General features: G+C 39.8%; 1 protein-coding gene across 1 annotated transcript in view; it reads left to right on the top strand.

The window, feature by feature from the left end:
- The window catches only part of LOC123492057 (CMP-N-acetylneuraminate-beta-galactosamide-alpha-2,3-sialyltransferase 2-like), a 40,453-nt gene extending 36,475 nt beyond the window's left edge, over positions 1-3,978 (top strand). Inside the window, exons 4-7 of the mRNA XM_045223967.1 lie at positions 964-1,143; positions 1,927-1,972; positions 3,387-3,506; positions 3,623-3,978. Of these exons, the coding sequence (XP_045079902.1) occupies positions 964-1,143; positions 1,927-1,972; positions 3,387-3,506; positions 3,623-3,793 (517 nt within the window). The 3' untranslated portion in view covers positions 3,794-3,978. The remainder of the gene's footprint in view (positions 1-963; positions 1,144-1,926; positions 1,973-3,386; positions 3,507-3,622) is intronic.
- Positions 3,979-17,244: the final 13,266 nt, after the last annotated feature.

The following is a 17,244-nucleotide window of genomic DNA, read 5'->3' as shown; positions in this document are numbered from 1 at the left end:
CTGTGTGAATCAGGCCTTCATGGTCGAATTGCTACAAAGAAACCACTACTAAAGGAAACCAATAATAAGAAGAGACTTGCTTGGGCCAAGAAACATGAGCAATGGACATTAGACCGGTGGAAATTAGTCCTTTGGTCTGGAGTCCAAATTTGTGAGACGCAGTGTGGGTGAACGGATGATCGCCGCAGTTGTATTTCCCACCATAAAGCATGGAGGAGGAGGTGTTATGGTGTGTGGGTACTTTGCTGGTGACACTGTCTGTGATTTATTTAGAATTCAAGGCACACTTAACCAGCATGGCTACCACAGCATTCTGCAGCGATACGCCATCCCATCTGGTTTGGCTTAGTGGGACTATCATTTGTTTTTCAACAGGATAATGACCCAACACACCTCCAGGCTGTGTAAGGGCTATTTGACCAAGAAGGAGAGTGATGGAGTGATGCATCAGATGACCTGGCCTCCACAATCCCCCGACCTCAACCAAATTGAGATGGTTTGGGATGAGTCGGACCACAGAGTGAAGGAAAAGCAGCCAACAAGTGCTCAGCATATGTGGGAACTCCTTCAAGACTATTGGAAAAGCATTCCAGGTGAAGCTGGTTGAGAGAATGCCAAGAGTGTTCAAGGCAATCATCAAGGCATAGGGTGGCTATTTGAAGAATCTCAAATATAAAATATATTTTGATTTGTTTAACACTTTTTTGGTTACTACATTATTCCATATGTGTTATTTGATAGTTTTGATGTCTTCACCATTATTCTACAATGTAGAAAATAGTAACACATTTAGAAAAACCCTGGAATGAGTAGGTGTGTCCAAACTTTTGACCGGTAGTGTAGACTACAGCCCAGTAGCTGCAGGGTTACCATGTTAAATCTAATACAGTGTCTGATTGTTAACTCACACGCCATACATGACATGCCTGTGAACTGAAGCAATGTTCTCGCTTTGCTGTCAAGGATGAATAAAGCCACCACAGCAGGGTTTGAGGCGGATGTGGGCAACAGAACGACACACCACTTCATGTACCCTGAGAGTGCAGTGGACATCGCCCCTGGGGTCCACCTCGTCCTGCTTCCCTTTAAACTCCGCGATCTACAGTGGGTGGCCAGCGCCCTGTCGACGGGAGAGATCAAAACGTAGGTCCACTCTATGCCAATTCCAAGCTTTTTACTGTCACTCCACAACATGCAGTAGCTGCATTTGTGCACTCAACTGACTATTGCATGGTATGCATCTGACTGACTAAAACAGATGGCATAGTTAATTGTTGACATTGTTGACCTTGACCTTGTCCTAGGGCTCTATTCAATCAGACCCGCTTAAGCCGACATTTACATAGCGGTTGTTTTGCCGGTGTCTGAGGTGGAACTGCTTTAGAGCTATCAAATCCACAAAGCGGACATTGCCTTTGGCTGCACGGATTCGCATTAAGAGAAATCCCATGCAGTCTTGTTGACAAGTTTGAACACTGGAATGTGAGCTGTAATCGACACCTCAACTAGGCTGATATAAATCCTCATAATTTAGTTGAATGATTTTCTATTTGAGTGTCATTATTTCTATATAGTCTACACTACCTCATTCTGAACTTCTAACGTGAGTGGGACAGGTGTGGCTTCGTGACAATGATCAAGACCAGCTGCTCACCAATTTGACAGCTCCAACGCAGTCACACCTCCGACACCGCCAAAACATCAGCTAAAGTATGCGGGTGTAGGCTATCACCGGTTAACACTTGATCTGATTGAATCTAGGCCCTAGTCTGTTTTTTAATGTGACAGTTTTTACTGTTCCGTTTCTATCGTGACAAATGTTTGTCATTGTAGATGAGAACTGGTTCTCAACTCACCTACCTGGTTTAATAAAGGTAAAATAAAATAAAACAATTGTATTGTTGTTTTTCTTTCATGTTTCTTCAGAACATACATGAGGGTGAAAGATCGAGTACAGGCTGACAAGGACAAGGTAGGTCTTGACATTTAGTTGAGGACAAAAATACAGGTTGCAAAGTAGTTGGGAAGAGATTTTTGATGGTTTATGAACTGATACGCAAAACAACACTTGATTCAAAACTTAGAGTTTTTCAATTTAAATTATTATACAAAATTCTTGCACAAACAGAATGTTATGTATATGAGGCATACAACCATCTCAGCTCTGCAGATGTTGCTTGCTATGAAGAGACAGAATCATTAGATCACTTATTTTGGTATTGCCCCTATGTAGCTTGTTTCTGGTCACAGGTTCAGGAATGGCTGAAAAATTAACCCTACAAATAGCACTGTTGGGAAATTTGGAAAACCATAGTCAATCAATCAACAATATAATAATACTTTTGGTAAAAATATTTACAGTACCAGTCAAAAGTTTGGACACACCTACTCATTCAAGGGTTTTTCTTTATTTTTACTATTTTCTACATTGATGAAGACATCAAAACTATGAAATAACACACATGGAATCATGTAGTAAGCAAAAAAGTGTTAAACAAATCAAAATATATTTTATGTTTTAGATTCTTCAAAGTAGCCACCCTTTGCCTTGATGATAGCTTTGCACACTCTTGGCATTCTCGCAACCAGCTTCAGCTGGAATGCTTTTCCAACAGTCTTGAAGGAGTTCCCACATATGCTGAGCACTTGTTGGCTGCTTTTCCTTCACTCTGCGGTCCAACTCCTCCCAAACCATCTCAATTGGGTTGAGGTCGGGTGATTGTGGAGGTTTGATTGTGGAGCACTCCATCACTCTCCTTCTTGGTCAAATAGCCCTTACACAGCCTGGAGGTGTGTTGGGTCATTATCCTGTTGAAAAACAAATGATAGTCCCACTAAGCGCAAACCAGATGGGATGGCGTATCGCCACAGAATGCTGTGGTAGCCATGCTGGTTAAGTGTGCCTTGCATTCTAAATAAATCACAGACAGTGTCACCAGCAAAGCACCCACCCACCTCCTCCTCCATGCTTCACGGTGGGAACCACACATACGTTCACCTACTCTGCGTCTCACAAAGACATGGCGATTGGAACCAAAAATCTCAAATTAGGACTCATCAGACCAAAGGACAGATTTCCACCGGTCTAATGTCCATTGCTCGTGTTTCTTGGCCCAAGCAAGTCTCTTCTTCTTATTGGTGTCCTCTAAACAGTTGATGTTGAGATGTGTCTGTTACTTGAACTCTGTGAAGCATTTATTTGGGCTGCAATTTCTGAGGCTGGTAACTCTAATGAACGTATCCTCTGCAGCAGAGGTAACTGTACATGTAACATAAAAAAAGCTGTAAAAAGCTGTAATTTTATTTATTGTCATGTTGGATGAAAACATTTAATTATTAACACTTTATGTGTGTTGCATTACAGCTAATCACCCTCTCGTTTGCAGGTAATAGTAGTAAATCCAGCATTCTTTAAGTACACCCACGACCGGTGGACAGAGCACCATGGCAGATACCCATCCACAGGCATGCTGGCCATCATATTTGCCCTGCACATCTGCGATGAAGTGAGTATCCTTTGACATCAAGAGCCTAATCTTTAGAATGAGAAGCCTGGTTGAAAGTAAACAGAATACTAATAACACTAGTAATGCTAACGCTAAACATTGCTGTCCTTCTCCAGGTGTCTGTATTTGGCTATGGAGCTGACCAACATGGGAACTGGCACCACTACTGGGAGGAAAACAAGTATGGTGGCGCGTTTAGGAAAACCGGGGTCCACCATGCCGATTTTGAGACGGAGGTTATCCAAAAGCTCGACACGGTGGGCAAAATTAAGCTGCACAGGAGATGAGAATGAGCAGGGGTGAGGTGTACAGGATGAAGCCATTAAAGTGTAGTGGTCTGGTGGTCAGAAACGGTCAGAGATTTGCCCTGCTCTCTGCAACTAGCGCCTGTGAGCAACACATACAACCAAAACCACAAACGGGAGTCCTCAAACAAAAACAAAAACTTGAATAATGTACAGTGCCTTCAGAAAGTATTTATACCCCTTGACTTATTCCACATTTTGTTGTGTTACAGCCTCAGAGATCTACAGACAGTTGTGGGATCTTATATAGACAGGTGTGTCTCTTTCTAAATCATGTCCAAACAATTGAATTCGCTACAGGTGGACTTCAATCCAGTTGTACTGACATCTCAAGGATGATCAAATGAAATTGGATGCACCTGAGCTCAATTTGGAGTGTCATAGCAAAGCGGTGTGAATACTTACAGTGCCTTCGGAAAGTATTCATCCCCCTTGGCGTTTTTCCTATTTTGTTGCATTACAACCTGTAATTTAAATAGATTTTTATTTGGATTTCATGTAATGGACATACACAAAATAGTCCAAATTGGTGAAGTGAAATGAAAAAAATAACTTGTTTCAAAAAATTCAAAAAAATAAATAAGGGAAAAGTGGTGCGTGCATATGTATTCACCCCCTTTGCTATGAAGCCCCTAAATAAGATCTGGTGCAACCAATTACCTTCAGATATCACATAATTTGTTAAATAAAGTCCACCTGTGTGCAACCTAAGTGTCACATGATCTGTCACATGATCTCAGTATATATACACCTGTTCTGAAAGGCCCCAGAGTCTGCAACACCACTAAGCAAGGGGCACCACCAAGCAAGCCCGACCATAAAGACCAAGGAGCTCTCCAAATAGGTCAGGGACAAAGTTGTGGAGAAGTACAGATCAGGGTTGGGTTATAAAAAAATATCAGAAACTTTGAACAACCCACGGAGAACCATTAAATCCATTATTTTAAAAATTGAAAGAATATGGCACCACAACAAACCTGCCAAGAGAGGGCTGCCCACCAAAACTCACGGACCAGGCAAGGAGGGCATTAATCAGAGAGCCAACAAAGAGACCAAAGATAACCCTGAAGGAGCTGTAAAGCTCCACAGTGGAGATTGGAGTATCTATCCATAGGACCACTTTAAGCATTCACTCCACAGAGCTGGGCTTTACGGAAGAGTGGCCAGAAAAAAGCCATTGCTTAAAGAAAAAAAATAAGCAAACACATTTGGAGTTCGCCAAAAGGCATGTGGGAGACTCCCCAAACATATGGAAGAAGGTACTCTTGTCAGATGAGACTAAAATTGAGCTTTTTGGCCATCAAGGAAAACACTATGTCTGGCGCAAACCCTACACCTCTCACCACCGCGAGAACACCATCGGCAGGGACTGGGAAACTGGTCAGAATTGAAGGAATGATGGATGGCACTAAATACAGGGAAATTCTTGAGGGAAACCTGTTTCAGTCTTCCAGAGATTTGAGACTGGGACGGAGGTTCACCTTCCAGCAGGACAATGACCCTAAGCATACTGCTAAAGCAACACTCGAGTGGTTTAAGGGGAGACATTTAAATGTCTTGGAATGGCCTAGTCAAAGCCCAGACCTCAATCCAATTGAGAATCTGTAGTATGAATGGTTATGCACGCTCAAGTTTTCTGTTTTTTTGTCTTATTTCTTGTTTGTTTCACAAGAAAAAATATTTTGCATCTTCAAAGTGGTAGGCATGTTGTGTAAATCAAATTATACAACCCCTCCGTGTTGTAAGGCAACAAAATAGGAAAAATGCCACTGTATATAGACAGGTGTGTGCCTTTCCAAATCATGTCCAATCAATTGAATTTACCACAGGTGGACTCCAATCAAGTTGTAGAAACATCTCAAGGATGATTAATGAAAACAGGATGCACCTGAGCTCAATTTTGAGTCACATAACAAAGGGTCTGAATACTTATGTAAATAAGGTATTTCTGTTTTGTTTTTTAAAGAAATTTCCAAAACTTTCTAAAAACCTGTTTTTGCTTTGTCATTATGGGGTATTGTGTAGATGGGTGAGAAAAAAAAAATATTTAATCCATTTTGAATTCAGCCTGTAACACAACAAAATGTGGAATAAGTCAAGGGGTATGAATACTTTCTGAAGGCACTGTATTTCCTTCCCTGTTCTGTACATGTCGTCATGCTGCGCTGAACTAGCCTTATACTGAAGGACCCTTCAAGAACTTGAGAGCCTTTGACTGACGGGGTAAACCACAGAATCAGCATTAAGGACAAAAGCCCTGTGTTAGCGAGAGTATAAAAAAACATATCTATGTGTATTTTTCTTCTTTGTGAGGACAGAAAAGGGCAATGTTTGAGTCAAATTAATTCAAGCACTTTTACTGCAATAGAACCATACGGATTGATTTAATAAGGAGTTTTACATTTACGTCATTTAGCAGACGGTCTTATCCAGAGCAACTTACAGTTAGTGAGTGCATACATTTTTCATACTGGCCCCCCGTGGGACACGAACCCACAACCCTGACATTGCAAGCACTATGCTCTACCAACTGAGCTACAGGAGGCACAGGAGCTACAGGAGGCAGTTTAATGTCTTTGTAGAGACAGTTTTGAGCTGCCATTAGTAGTCAATCTATACCATATTAATTTACAGCATTCATAATCAGTTTCTGTATTCCAGAGAAATGTACCCAATTACAGTATGTTGCCGAGTATTATGTTGACCTTAATTTTATCTAATAACATGCGTTTTAAACTATGGAAACTTTACTCGTGTTGCCATCCCAAAGAATACAAATGTTGAGCTGTCAAATCCACAAGCGGCTCCTGGCATTATACTTAAAGCGAACATTGCCATTGTTTGCATGGAGTCACATGCATGGTAGATTAGCTTTAATATTGCAGATAGATTGTGGCTTCCATCAATGTAATTGTCTGCATCATTTCCATGCCTTGTTTATAAGTTTGAACACTGGAATGTTAGATGTAATCTACACCTCGATTAGATTGACAGAAATCCTAATTATTTCATTTAATGATTTTCAATTTGTGCTTCCTTATTTCTGTATAACTTACACTTTCTCATTCTGCCCTTCATACGCAAGTGGGATGGGTGTAGCTTCATGAGCAGCTGCTCACCGATTTGTCAGCTCCAACGCAGTTACAGTACACCTCCAAAACATCAGCTATGCGGGTGTCGGCTATCACCGGTTAGCGCTTGATCTGATTGAATCTAGGCCTTAGTGTAAGGAGGGAACACAGGATGTGGTCATGCACAGTCTGGTTTATGTTGCACCATGATACTACATTCTTGTTTGGGGCTGTGCGGGGTGGGCTAGCCAGACTTATTCTTTGATTCATTTACTAAATATAATTAATGCTTTAATAAGATGGAGATTTGAGTGATGTGCCTTCTGAACCAGTTTAACAGGGAGTTTTAATAACTTTTTTTATATGGATGTATGAACCTTTGGCTTGTGTCAATTAAAGAGTGTATCCCACTGTTATTACAGAGTCTGGGATCTATGAGCACTGATGGACAGTTATGTGACCCGATGAGTAAAAAAAGAAAAAATCAATTTTTCAGCTTTAATATCATAATTGATACTACTGTAAACTAACAGACACTAACAGTATAGGAAGTTTGTTTCACAGTCAAAAAGTAAATTGGTACCCAATACAATACTTTCAATAATTCATCAGATAGCATAATTATTTTATAATTATGAAAAATAACAAACCACTCATTTCCAGCCTTGAGAACATACCAAAACAACTTACAAGTCCATCTCGGAAATAGATGTAACAGCAATCAACCACATACATAACTATCTTTACCTAATCTCAGGCATTTTTTATGCAAATCAGTAGACAAATAATGAGATCACTTTGAACTGTGGTGTGGGAACACGTACACATGGATTTTGTATTGTAGATATGTGGTAGTAGAGTAGTGGCCTGTGAAAAGTGTTATGAAATATAATGTAATGTAATATTTTAAATTGTATATAACTGCCTTAATGTTGCTTGACCCCAGGAAGAGTACAAAATCCATGTGTACGTGTGTGTAGAGTGCGTGGTGAATCATGTTAAACTGTGTGGGGTGAATCATGTTCAACTGTTCCCACACCACAGTTCAAAGCGATCTCATTATTTATCTACTGATTTGCATAAAAATGCCTGAGATTAGGTAAAGATAGTTATGTATGTGGTTGATTGCTGTTACATCTATTTCCGAGATGGACTTGTAAGTTGTTTTGGTATGTTCTCAAGGCTGGAAATGAGTGGTTTGTTATTTTTCGTAATTATAAAATGGGGATCCTTAATAAATACAAATAGAAAAATACAAATGAATAATTTAAAAACAGTGTGGTATAATTCTATTTACAATATTATTACTCTTGGACCATGGTGTGACCCCAAAGACTTGGACATGGAACACACATTCATACACACATCGAAATACAGGAATACTGAACACTGATTTTAAAGAAATGTTACCTTATGAAGCAAATGTGACAAGAGCATACTGTATGTATTATTTTGAGTAGTTATCTTCCTTATTACTCAATGCACTTTCATACTTTACATTTTAATGTCCACGTTGACCATGTGTAACCTAGTGTGAAAATGTAAATGAACATTTTTATTTGTAATGCATTTTTATTTGTAATGCAGAGTCCCAAATGTATGTGTGTATCTCTGTGTGAGTGACAGAAGGTTGTATTTGTGAGTACATATGGTTGGATTTTGTGTGTGTGTGTGATTGACTATAATCAAGCTGTGTTGTTATTTTTGTTTTGTTTAATAAAAGCATAATTACCAATCACCACACCGCCTCCCTTTAATTCTGAAACATTCTCGAAGGGTCAAGATCGTGGCCACCACCAAGTATATTTCTCCAATGAAGGCAGTAGGATCTGTGCATTATTAACTATGTCTTAGCAACAACCATTATTCATGTTTGTTTGTACCTTACCTCTTCAGCATGATCTTCCAGCAGCAACAAAGGCTGACAACCAATAGGAAATGGCTAGATTCAATCAGTACCGCTAAAGATCTGCATTATATGCTATTGAAATTTAAGGTAATTTCCAATTGAGCCGTCACATGCAGCGTTTACCGTGAATGCAGTCTCCGCGAACACAAGAACATTGCCTTTAAATTTCAATGGCGCTATAGCGCGGATCTCAAGTGCACATTACTGGGCTATCCCTCAGAGCGAATCTCAGAGCGCATCGTTATGTTCCTTCAGATTCACACACATTGTTCAAAGGTAAACGACTCAGACAGATGAAAATGCACATGATTTACTTACTTAGTCCTATTCAGTTATCAATTAAATAGGTTAATAAATAGCTTAATGCATGGCTGACCACTACTGCCTGCATTTATTCCAGACGCAGATTTATATGAAGGTAAGCTAATTCGCTTGGCCCATATATTGTTTCACTTTCGAGAGGTGCCACATTTGTACAATCAAAATAAACGATCTACATTTGTAATTTATATTCTAATGATCTGTCGCTCGGAAAACATGCCTGGGCGAGAATTAATAATAAAAGAAAGCATGGGCTTGGATCACGACATAACAGACATCGTCAGCAATGGAATAATTATACGGACAGACAAAGTAGGCCTACTAAACAACCCCAAGTAGACAGACAAAAACAACCATATGGCCTCAGCAAAGTCGACAGGAAATAACTAGATTGAACAATGACTAGCTACAGATTCTGATTCATACACAACGTTTGACGACTTGTGCCCTGGGATGAGTGACTCAGTGAGTGAAACAGAGTCGAGCGTGTCTGTCTGGGGAAATGAGAGCAGAGGGAGAGTGGCTAGTTCTAATCCAATCATTGCAGCAGGCTCAACCGATACCCCGCCCATTTCTTTACAGACAGAAGAACTAGCCAATAGTTGTTTAGCGCACATTGCACTTCACACTGTTTGAGTGAAAGAGAGATGCATGCTGCCAGCTGAAAATTACTTTTTTACAATCACGGATAATTACAAAAAATACTCATGTCATAATCGTATTCGGAGAAATTCTACATATCCGTTACGATACTCGTTTTGTCTGAGTATTCGGCACACCCCTAACAGGAACATTGTCTTCAAAAGGTGCATTGCGGACAAAGCGCGATCGGATTGAATCCCGGCCTAAATTATTATCACATCATGTGAAATGCTTATTTGTAGGTAAATACAGTGACCCCCTTGACTGGCAGTGCAATTTGTAATTTTACACAATATTTTTGGGCAAAACTGCCATCTAAAGGTTTTGCAGGTGACAGTACTGTATGTGCTCTTCACAACAAAGGGAGAAAAAAAACTATTCCGGTGGCATGCATTGAAAAAGCATAGCCTTTTCGTGGCTTTCTTTTGCAAATTACTATGAATTAACGGACATCATAAGACAATGATGAGAACACCCCTCATGTTTGGGTACAAGGAACAATATTACTATTATTGCTGAGCATTGAACTTATTATAATGATATTGCCTAAGGTCCAGGACATTTACACAGTGATGACACCACACCAATTAATGAACAATATATGTACGTACTGGAACTCTTTTCTTGTGTGGCTACACCGCATTGAATCCATTTGGGCTAAATACTGTAGGGCAATATAAGTTGGTAGCTATCCCCTTACAAATGTTTTGTTACTGGCAAGGTGAGATGTCCAGTCCCATGGGCTACTACTACACAATTGCTTTTTTTGTTATTTTTTCTTCCTGTTGATTCCTGTCCCCCTCTGTTTAAGCTACTGAATTTATCTCCCAGGGAGATCTTGCCCTACAGGCAATGATGAATTATTAAATAAGAGTATATCTAGAGTATAAACTTTTTGCAAATACCCTCTTCTTCTATTTATTTTTACATAATATACAGCACTTAAAAGAGGGCAAATTGAAGTTTAAGGTCATTTAAAGCATATTGCTAATAATAAATGAGAGGGAGACGGGGGCTGGGGAAGGGAAGGGGGGGCAGGGAAAGGTTTATAGAGAGGGTCTTCTGGGTGGGGAGCGACCAATGGGTGTTTCCCTGTGAGTTCTGTGTTTTATTTTACATCCATCAACACTTAAGATAACAATTACGTTTTTGAAAAAAATGGCAACACTAGCTATTCTCTCATGGAATTTGAAAAGCTTTAATAGTCCTATTAAACGTTCCAGCTGTCTTGATATTCTAGCAAGAAACCATATTGATATAGCAATGCTCCAAGAAACACACCTGCTCCAAAAGGATTGGTACAAACTGGCTGCTTTTTTATCAGCCTAAAACAAACTAAGTGTGTAATCATAATGATATATAAGAAACTCAAAATCACCATCCTTGTTAAAAGCGAAGACCAAGGCAGAATCACTTCCCTTAAATGTATCCATACTGAAAATTGCCTTTATTAATGTGTATGCTCCAAATTCATATGATCCTAAATTGTTTTATTCTCTGAACAGGATATTGTTAGAATTAACTAAATTCCAACTGGTTATTGGGACAGATATGAATGCCATTCTGGACATGCGAGACAAATCTAATAAGACCAACTACAATCCACAGGCAACCAAAGCTCTCCAACATATACACTCCGATTACCACCTCATTGATGCCTGGCGAGCTCATAACCCTAAAGCAAAATAATAAACTTTCTATTCAAACAGGCACAAAACATTCTCCCGAATGGATTTCGTACTATCATCTGCTCCTCTATTGTCTTTAATCAAGAAAACAGAAATTCGACATATGACCCGATCTGATCATCATGCTTACTACTGCCAGATACATCTTTCAGAATCTCCTAAAAGATGGCGCTTACATTTTTCCTTACTACAAAATCCTACTGTCTGTGAACAATTTAAAACTGAATTGAATGAATGAATAATAATTAACAAAAATTCTGTCGATAATCCTTCGATTTTATGGGACGCCATCAAAGGTTTTATTAAAAACAATGCAACTGCATTTGCATCTAGGATGAATAAATCCCAATTAAAAGAAGATATCGGAATTGGAAAAGTTGTTATTGACATTAGAGCGTTCTCAACAAACACATTTCAGACCAGGTAGAGTCTACTCTCTCCAAAGTCAAGACAGAACTAAATCTATCGATAAGACAGAGAGCAGAATTTGCCATCCATTGAGTTAGACTTAACCATTACTTCCATGGTAATCGACCAAGTAATATACTGCCTAACAAGCTTTGCCGTAATGATCAATTAGCAGATATTGCAACTATTGAATCGGAATCAAGTGAATTTGTATTTATTAAGGATCACCTGACAGCAGCTACTCTTCCTGGAGTCCAGCAAAATTGATGCAGTTATATACAATATAAAATATTACATGACATTGCATTTCATAACACTTTTCACAACACATTGTGTTCCCTCGGGCCACTACTCTACTATCACATATCTACAATACAAAATCCATGTGTACGTGTGTACAGTGCGTGTCTTATCATGTGTATGTGTGTCTGAGTGTGTCTCTTCACAGTCCCTGCTGCTCCATAAGGTGTATTTTTATCTGTTTCTTTATCTGATTCTACTGCATGCATCAGTTACCTGATGTGGAGGAGTTCCCTGTAGCAATGGCTCGATGTAGTACTGTGCGCCTCCCATAGTCTGTTCTTGACTTGGGGATTGTGAAGAGACTTGGTGGCATGTCTTGTGGGGTATGCATGGGTGTCCGAGCTGTGTGCTAGTAGTTTAAACAGCATTCAGCATGTCAACACTTCTTACAAAAACAAGTAATGATGAAGTCAATTTCTCCTCCCCTTTGAGCCATGAGAGATTTACATGCATGTTAATAATACTGTTAGCTCTCTGTGTACATTTAATGGCCAGCCGTACTGCCCTGTTCTGAGACTAATTGTAATTTTCTGAGGTCCCTCTTTGTTGCACCTGACCACACGACTGAACAGTAGTCCGGGTGCGACAAAACTAGAGCCTGTAGGACCTGCCTTGTTGATAGTGAGGTTAAAAAGGCAGAGCAGTGCTTTATTATGGACAGACTTCTCCCCATCTTAGCTACTGTTGTATCAACATGTTTGGACCATGACAGCGTTACTCCAAGCAGTTTAGTCACCTCAACTTGCTCAATTTCCACATAATCTATTACAAGATTTAGTTGAGGTTTAGGGTTTAGTGAATGATTTGTCCCAAATACAATGCTTTTAGCTTTTGAAATATTAAGGACTAACTTATTCCTTGCCACCCATTCTGAAACTAACTGCAGCTTTTTGTTAAGTGTTGCAGTGATTTCAGTCGCTGTAGTAGTTGACGTGTATAGTGTTGAGTCATCCACATACATAGACACACTGGCTTTACTCAAAGTCATGAGTAAAGGCATGTCGTTAGTAAACATTTTTAAAAGTAAGGGGCCTAGACAGCTGCCCTGGGGAATTCCTGATTCTACCTGGATTATGTTGGAGAGGCTTCCATTAAAGAACACCCTCTGTGTTCTGTTAGACAGGGAGCTATTTATCCACAATATAGCAGGGGGTATAAAGCCACAACACATACGTTTTCCAGCAGCAGACTAGGATCGATAATGTCAAAAGTAGCAATGAAGTCTAACAAAACAGCTCCCACAATCTTTTTATCATCAATTTCTCTCAGCCAATCATCAGTCATTTGTGTAAGTGCCGTGCTTGTTGAAAGTCCTTCCCTATAAGCGTGCTGAAAGTATGTTGTCAATTTGTTTACAGTAAAATAGCATTGTACCTTGTCAAACACAATTTTTCCCAAAAGTTTACTAAGGGTTGGTAACAGGCTGATTGGTCTGCTATTTGAGCCAGTAAAGGGGGCTTTACTATTCTTGGGTAGCGGGATTACTTTTGCTTCCCACCAGGCCTGAGGGCACACACTTTCTAGTAGGTTTAGATTGAAGATATGGCAAATAGGAGTGCCAATATCGTCCGCTATTATCCTCAGTAATTTCCCATCCAAGTTGTCAGACCACGGTGGCTTGTCAATTGTTTATAGACAAAAAAATACATTTCACCTCTTCCACACTCACTTTACAGAATTCAAAATTACAATGCAATGCTTGTCTTTCTTAATTTGATCAGTTATATTTGGATGTGTAGTGTCAGGTAAGTGTCATAGAAACTGCAGAATATGACTTTCTGATACTATATAGAAATCAAAACATTTAACCTGCATGTGACTGAAGGAGGATTTGATAGTGCATCTGTCAATTACAAGATGCGACCATCTCTTCATGTACAATTTGACAACTGATAATACTGTCACTCATCAGACTATTTCCAATTTAATCTTGTCTATAGGCTAACTCTTATTATGTGTGAAATTAGTTTCAATATAGCGTAGGTCTAGTTTCGATGGGCCGGCTGTGCAGGCTGACTGGCATCGTTTGTTTCCCCTTGCTCACCAACTTGGATAACAAGAGTCAAGGATATGTTTTGCATTATTCTAAAGGCCTACAGCAACACGTAGCATGTTTTCGTTTTGACCTTACAATAATTTTGATTAGTAATAGTTATAGTAAATAAAACAGTCCCGTAACAGCTTCTTTTAACAAAGTAAAACGTAAAAGAAACATAAAATAAAATTATTTGCTATAAAGCTGATAAATAGGCATTACACAGTCATTACACTACTGTCTTTCTCAATTAAATCAACCTCTTCACGCTCCTTATCATTCAGCTAGACCTAATATAAATTCAATTGTGAAGTAACGTGCACAATTATCACCCATTCATTCAGTGAGGAGAGAGAAACGCATTAGTGCCAAGCTGGGTACCAACGTCCTAGTGCATTGTCTTGCGTGTTAAGTTGGGAATAGGTGTGAAAAAAACAGGTAAAAAGGCTACAAATACTTTTCTGTTTGTGATTTCAAAGTTCTGACAAATGAGCAATGTAAAATACAAACATTTAGGAAAAGTCAGGGAAGGAGCAGGACATAGCTTTTTTGGGGCGTGATTTTTTTAATTTACGAAATCAAACGTCAGTGGCCTATGGGGGTTCTAGTGTTAGTCGGCAGAATATCTATTGTCAAAATAAATGTATTGCCATGGCTGAATTTCTGTAGGCCAATGCTTCCCTTGTCTCCCCCTTCTGGCTATTGTGTGGATGGCAAGGTAAGCGATTCCAGATAAAATTAACAAAATTACAAAGAGGGAAAGATGTAGGTGGACTATCCATACCAAATGTTCAATTGTATTTCCAGGCATTAGCATTTCATCCCATCCTAAATTGGTTTAGACATGATTCTTCCGCCCCCTGGCTGAGTATAGAGAGAAATATGTTGTCTCCTATTGCCCTGGAAGAGGTGGTCTTCACTGATTTATCCCTTAACTACTCTTTGGTCCTATTATTAATCACACAATCTCTATTAAGCGCAAAACGTTTTAAAAAATGATCTAAAACAACGTTGGAGGCGGTTTATGGTAGCGAAATGAACATTACATTATCTGGAAACAGCTCTGGTGGACGTTTCTGCAGTCAGCACAAGGTGCACCTGTGTAATGATGCTGTTTAATCAGCTTCTTGATATGCCACACCTGTCAGGTGGATGGATTATCTTGACAAAGGATAAAATAGGTCACTAACAGGGATGTAAACAAATTTGTGCACAGAAATGAGATAAATATTATTTTTGTGCGTATGGACAATTTCTGGGATCTTTTATTTCAGCTCATGAAACATGGGACCAGCACTTTACATGTTGCATTTATATTTTTGGTCAGTGTAACTGAGAATCAAAATGTTATGCCCATACTCCAATATTTCACAATAATGCCTTGCGATCTGGAGGGCAGCCTTTTGCATTCCCCCAAAGGTCCAAAAGTGGAATCCGTACCCTTGCCGATATCATGGACATTAATGGTTTGAGAATATTCCAAGATTTGAAAGATATACACATTACCAGGTAACACATTTTTTTCTGTTTTTACAATTTAGGTCAGCTATGCTGGTCTATGGAGTCCCTTGGGAAACCCAACTACCGAACCATCCAATAATGGTATTTATGAATAAATGATCTGGGCTCCCGAAAGGACTGATCTCTCTATATCATACAGTGCATTCGGAAAGTATTCAGAGCCATTGACTTTTTCCACATTTTGCTACCTTACAGCCTTATTCTAAAATTGATTTTAAATGTATTACAAATAAAAAACAAATATACATTTTTTACATAAGTATTCAGACCCTTTGCTATGAGACTCGAAATTGAGCTCAGATGCATCCTGTTTCCATTGATCATCCTTGAGATGTTTCTACAACTTGATTGGAGTCCACCTGTGGTAAATTCAATTGACTGGACATGTTTTCAAAAGACACACACACACACCTGTCTATATAAGGTTCCCCAGTTGACAGTGCATGTCAGAGCAAAAACTAAGCCATGAGGTCGAAGGAATTGTCCGTAGAGCTCCGAGACAGGATTGTGTCAAGGCACAGATCTGGGGAAGGGTACCAAAAAATGTCTGCAGCATTGAAGGTCCCCAAGAACACAGTGGCCTCCATAATTTTTAAATGGAAGAAGTTTAGAACCACCAGGACTCTTCCTAGAGCTGGCCACCCGGGCAAATTCAGCAATCGGGCGAGAAGGGCCTTGGTCAGGGAGGTGACCAAGAACCCGATGGTCCCTCTGACAGAGCTCCAGAGTCCTCTGTGGAGATGGGAGAACCTTCCAGAAGGACAACCATCTCTGCAGCACCACCAATAAGGCCTTTATGGTAGAGTGGCCAAACGGAAGCCACTCCTCAGTAAAAGGCACCTGACAGCCTGCTTGGAGTTTGCCAAAAAGCACCTAAAAGACTCTCAGACCATGAGAAACAACATTCTCTCGTCCGATGAAACCAAGATTTAACTATTTGGCCTGAATGTCAAGTGTCACGTCTGGAGGAAACCTGGCACCATCCTAACGGTGAAGCATGGTGGTGGCAGCATCTTGCTGTGGGGATGTTTTTCAGTGGCAGGGACTGGGAGGCTAGTCAGGATTGAGGGAAAGATGAATGGAGCAAAGTACAGAGAGATATCCTTGATGAAAACCTGCTCCAGAGCGCTCAGGACCTCAGACTAAGGCAAAGGTTCAACTTCCAACAGGACAACGACCCTTAGCACACAGCCAAGACAATGAAAGAGTGGCTTCTAGACAAGTCTCTGAATGTCCTTGAGTGGCCTAGCCAGAGCCCGGACTTGAACCCGATCAAACCTCTCTGGAGAGACCTGAAAATAGCTGTGCAGCGACGCTCCCCATCCAACCTGCAGAGAAGAATGGGAGAAAATCCCCAAATACAGGTGTGCCAAGCTTGTAGCATCATACTCACTCGAGACTGTAATCGCAGCCAAAGGTGCTTCAACAAAAGTACTGAGTAAAGAGTCTGAATACTTATGTAAATGTAATATTTCAGTTTTTTATTTGTAATACATTTGCAAAAATGTCAAAAAACCTGCTTTTGGTTTGTCATT

The sequence above is a fragment of the Coregonus clupeaformis genome, chromosome 12 (genome assembly GCF_020615455.1).
Source record: "Coregonus clupeaformis isolate EN_2021a chromosome 12, ASM2061545v1, whole genome shotgun sequence".
NCBI lineage: Eukaryota > Metazoa > Chordata > Actinopteri > Salmoniformes > Salmonidae > Coregonus > Coregonus clupeaformis.
The sequence above is the reverse complement of the archived record's forward strand: the minus strand, read 5'-3'. Positions and strand labels throughout refer to the sequence as shown.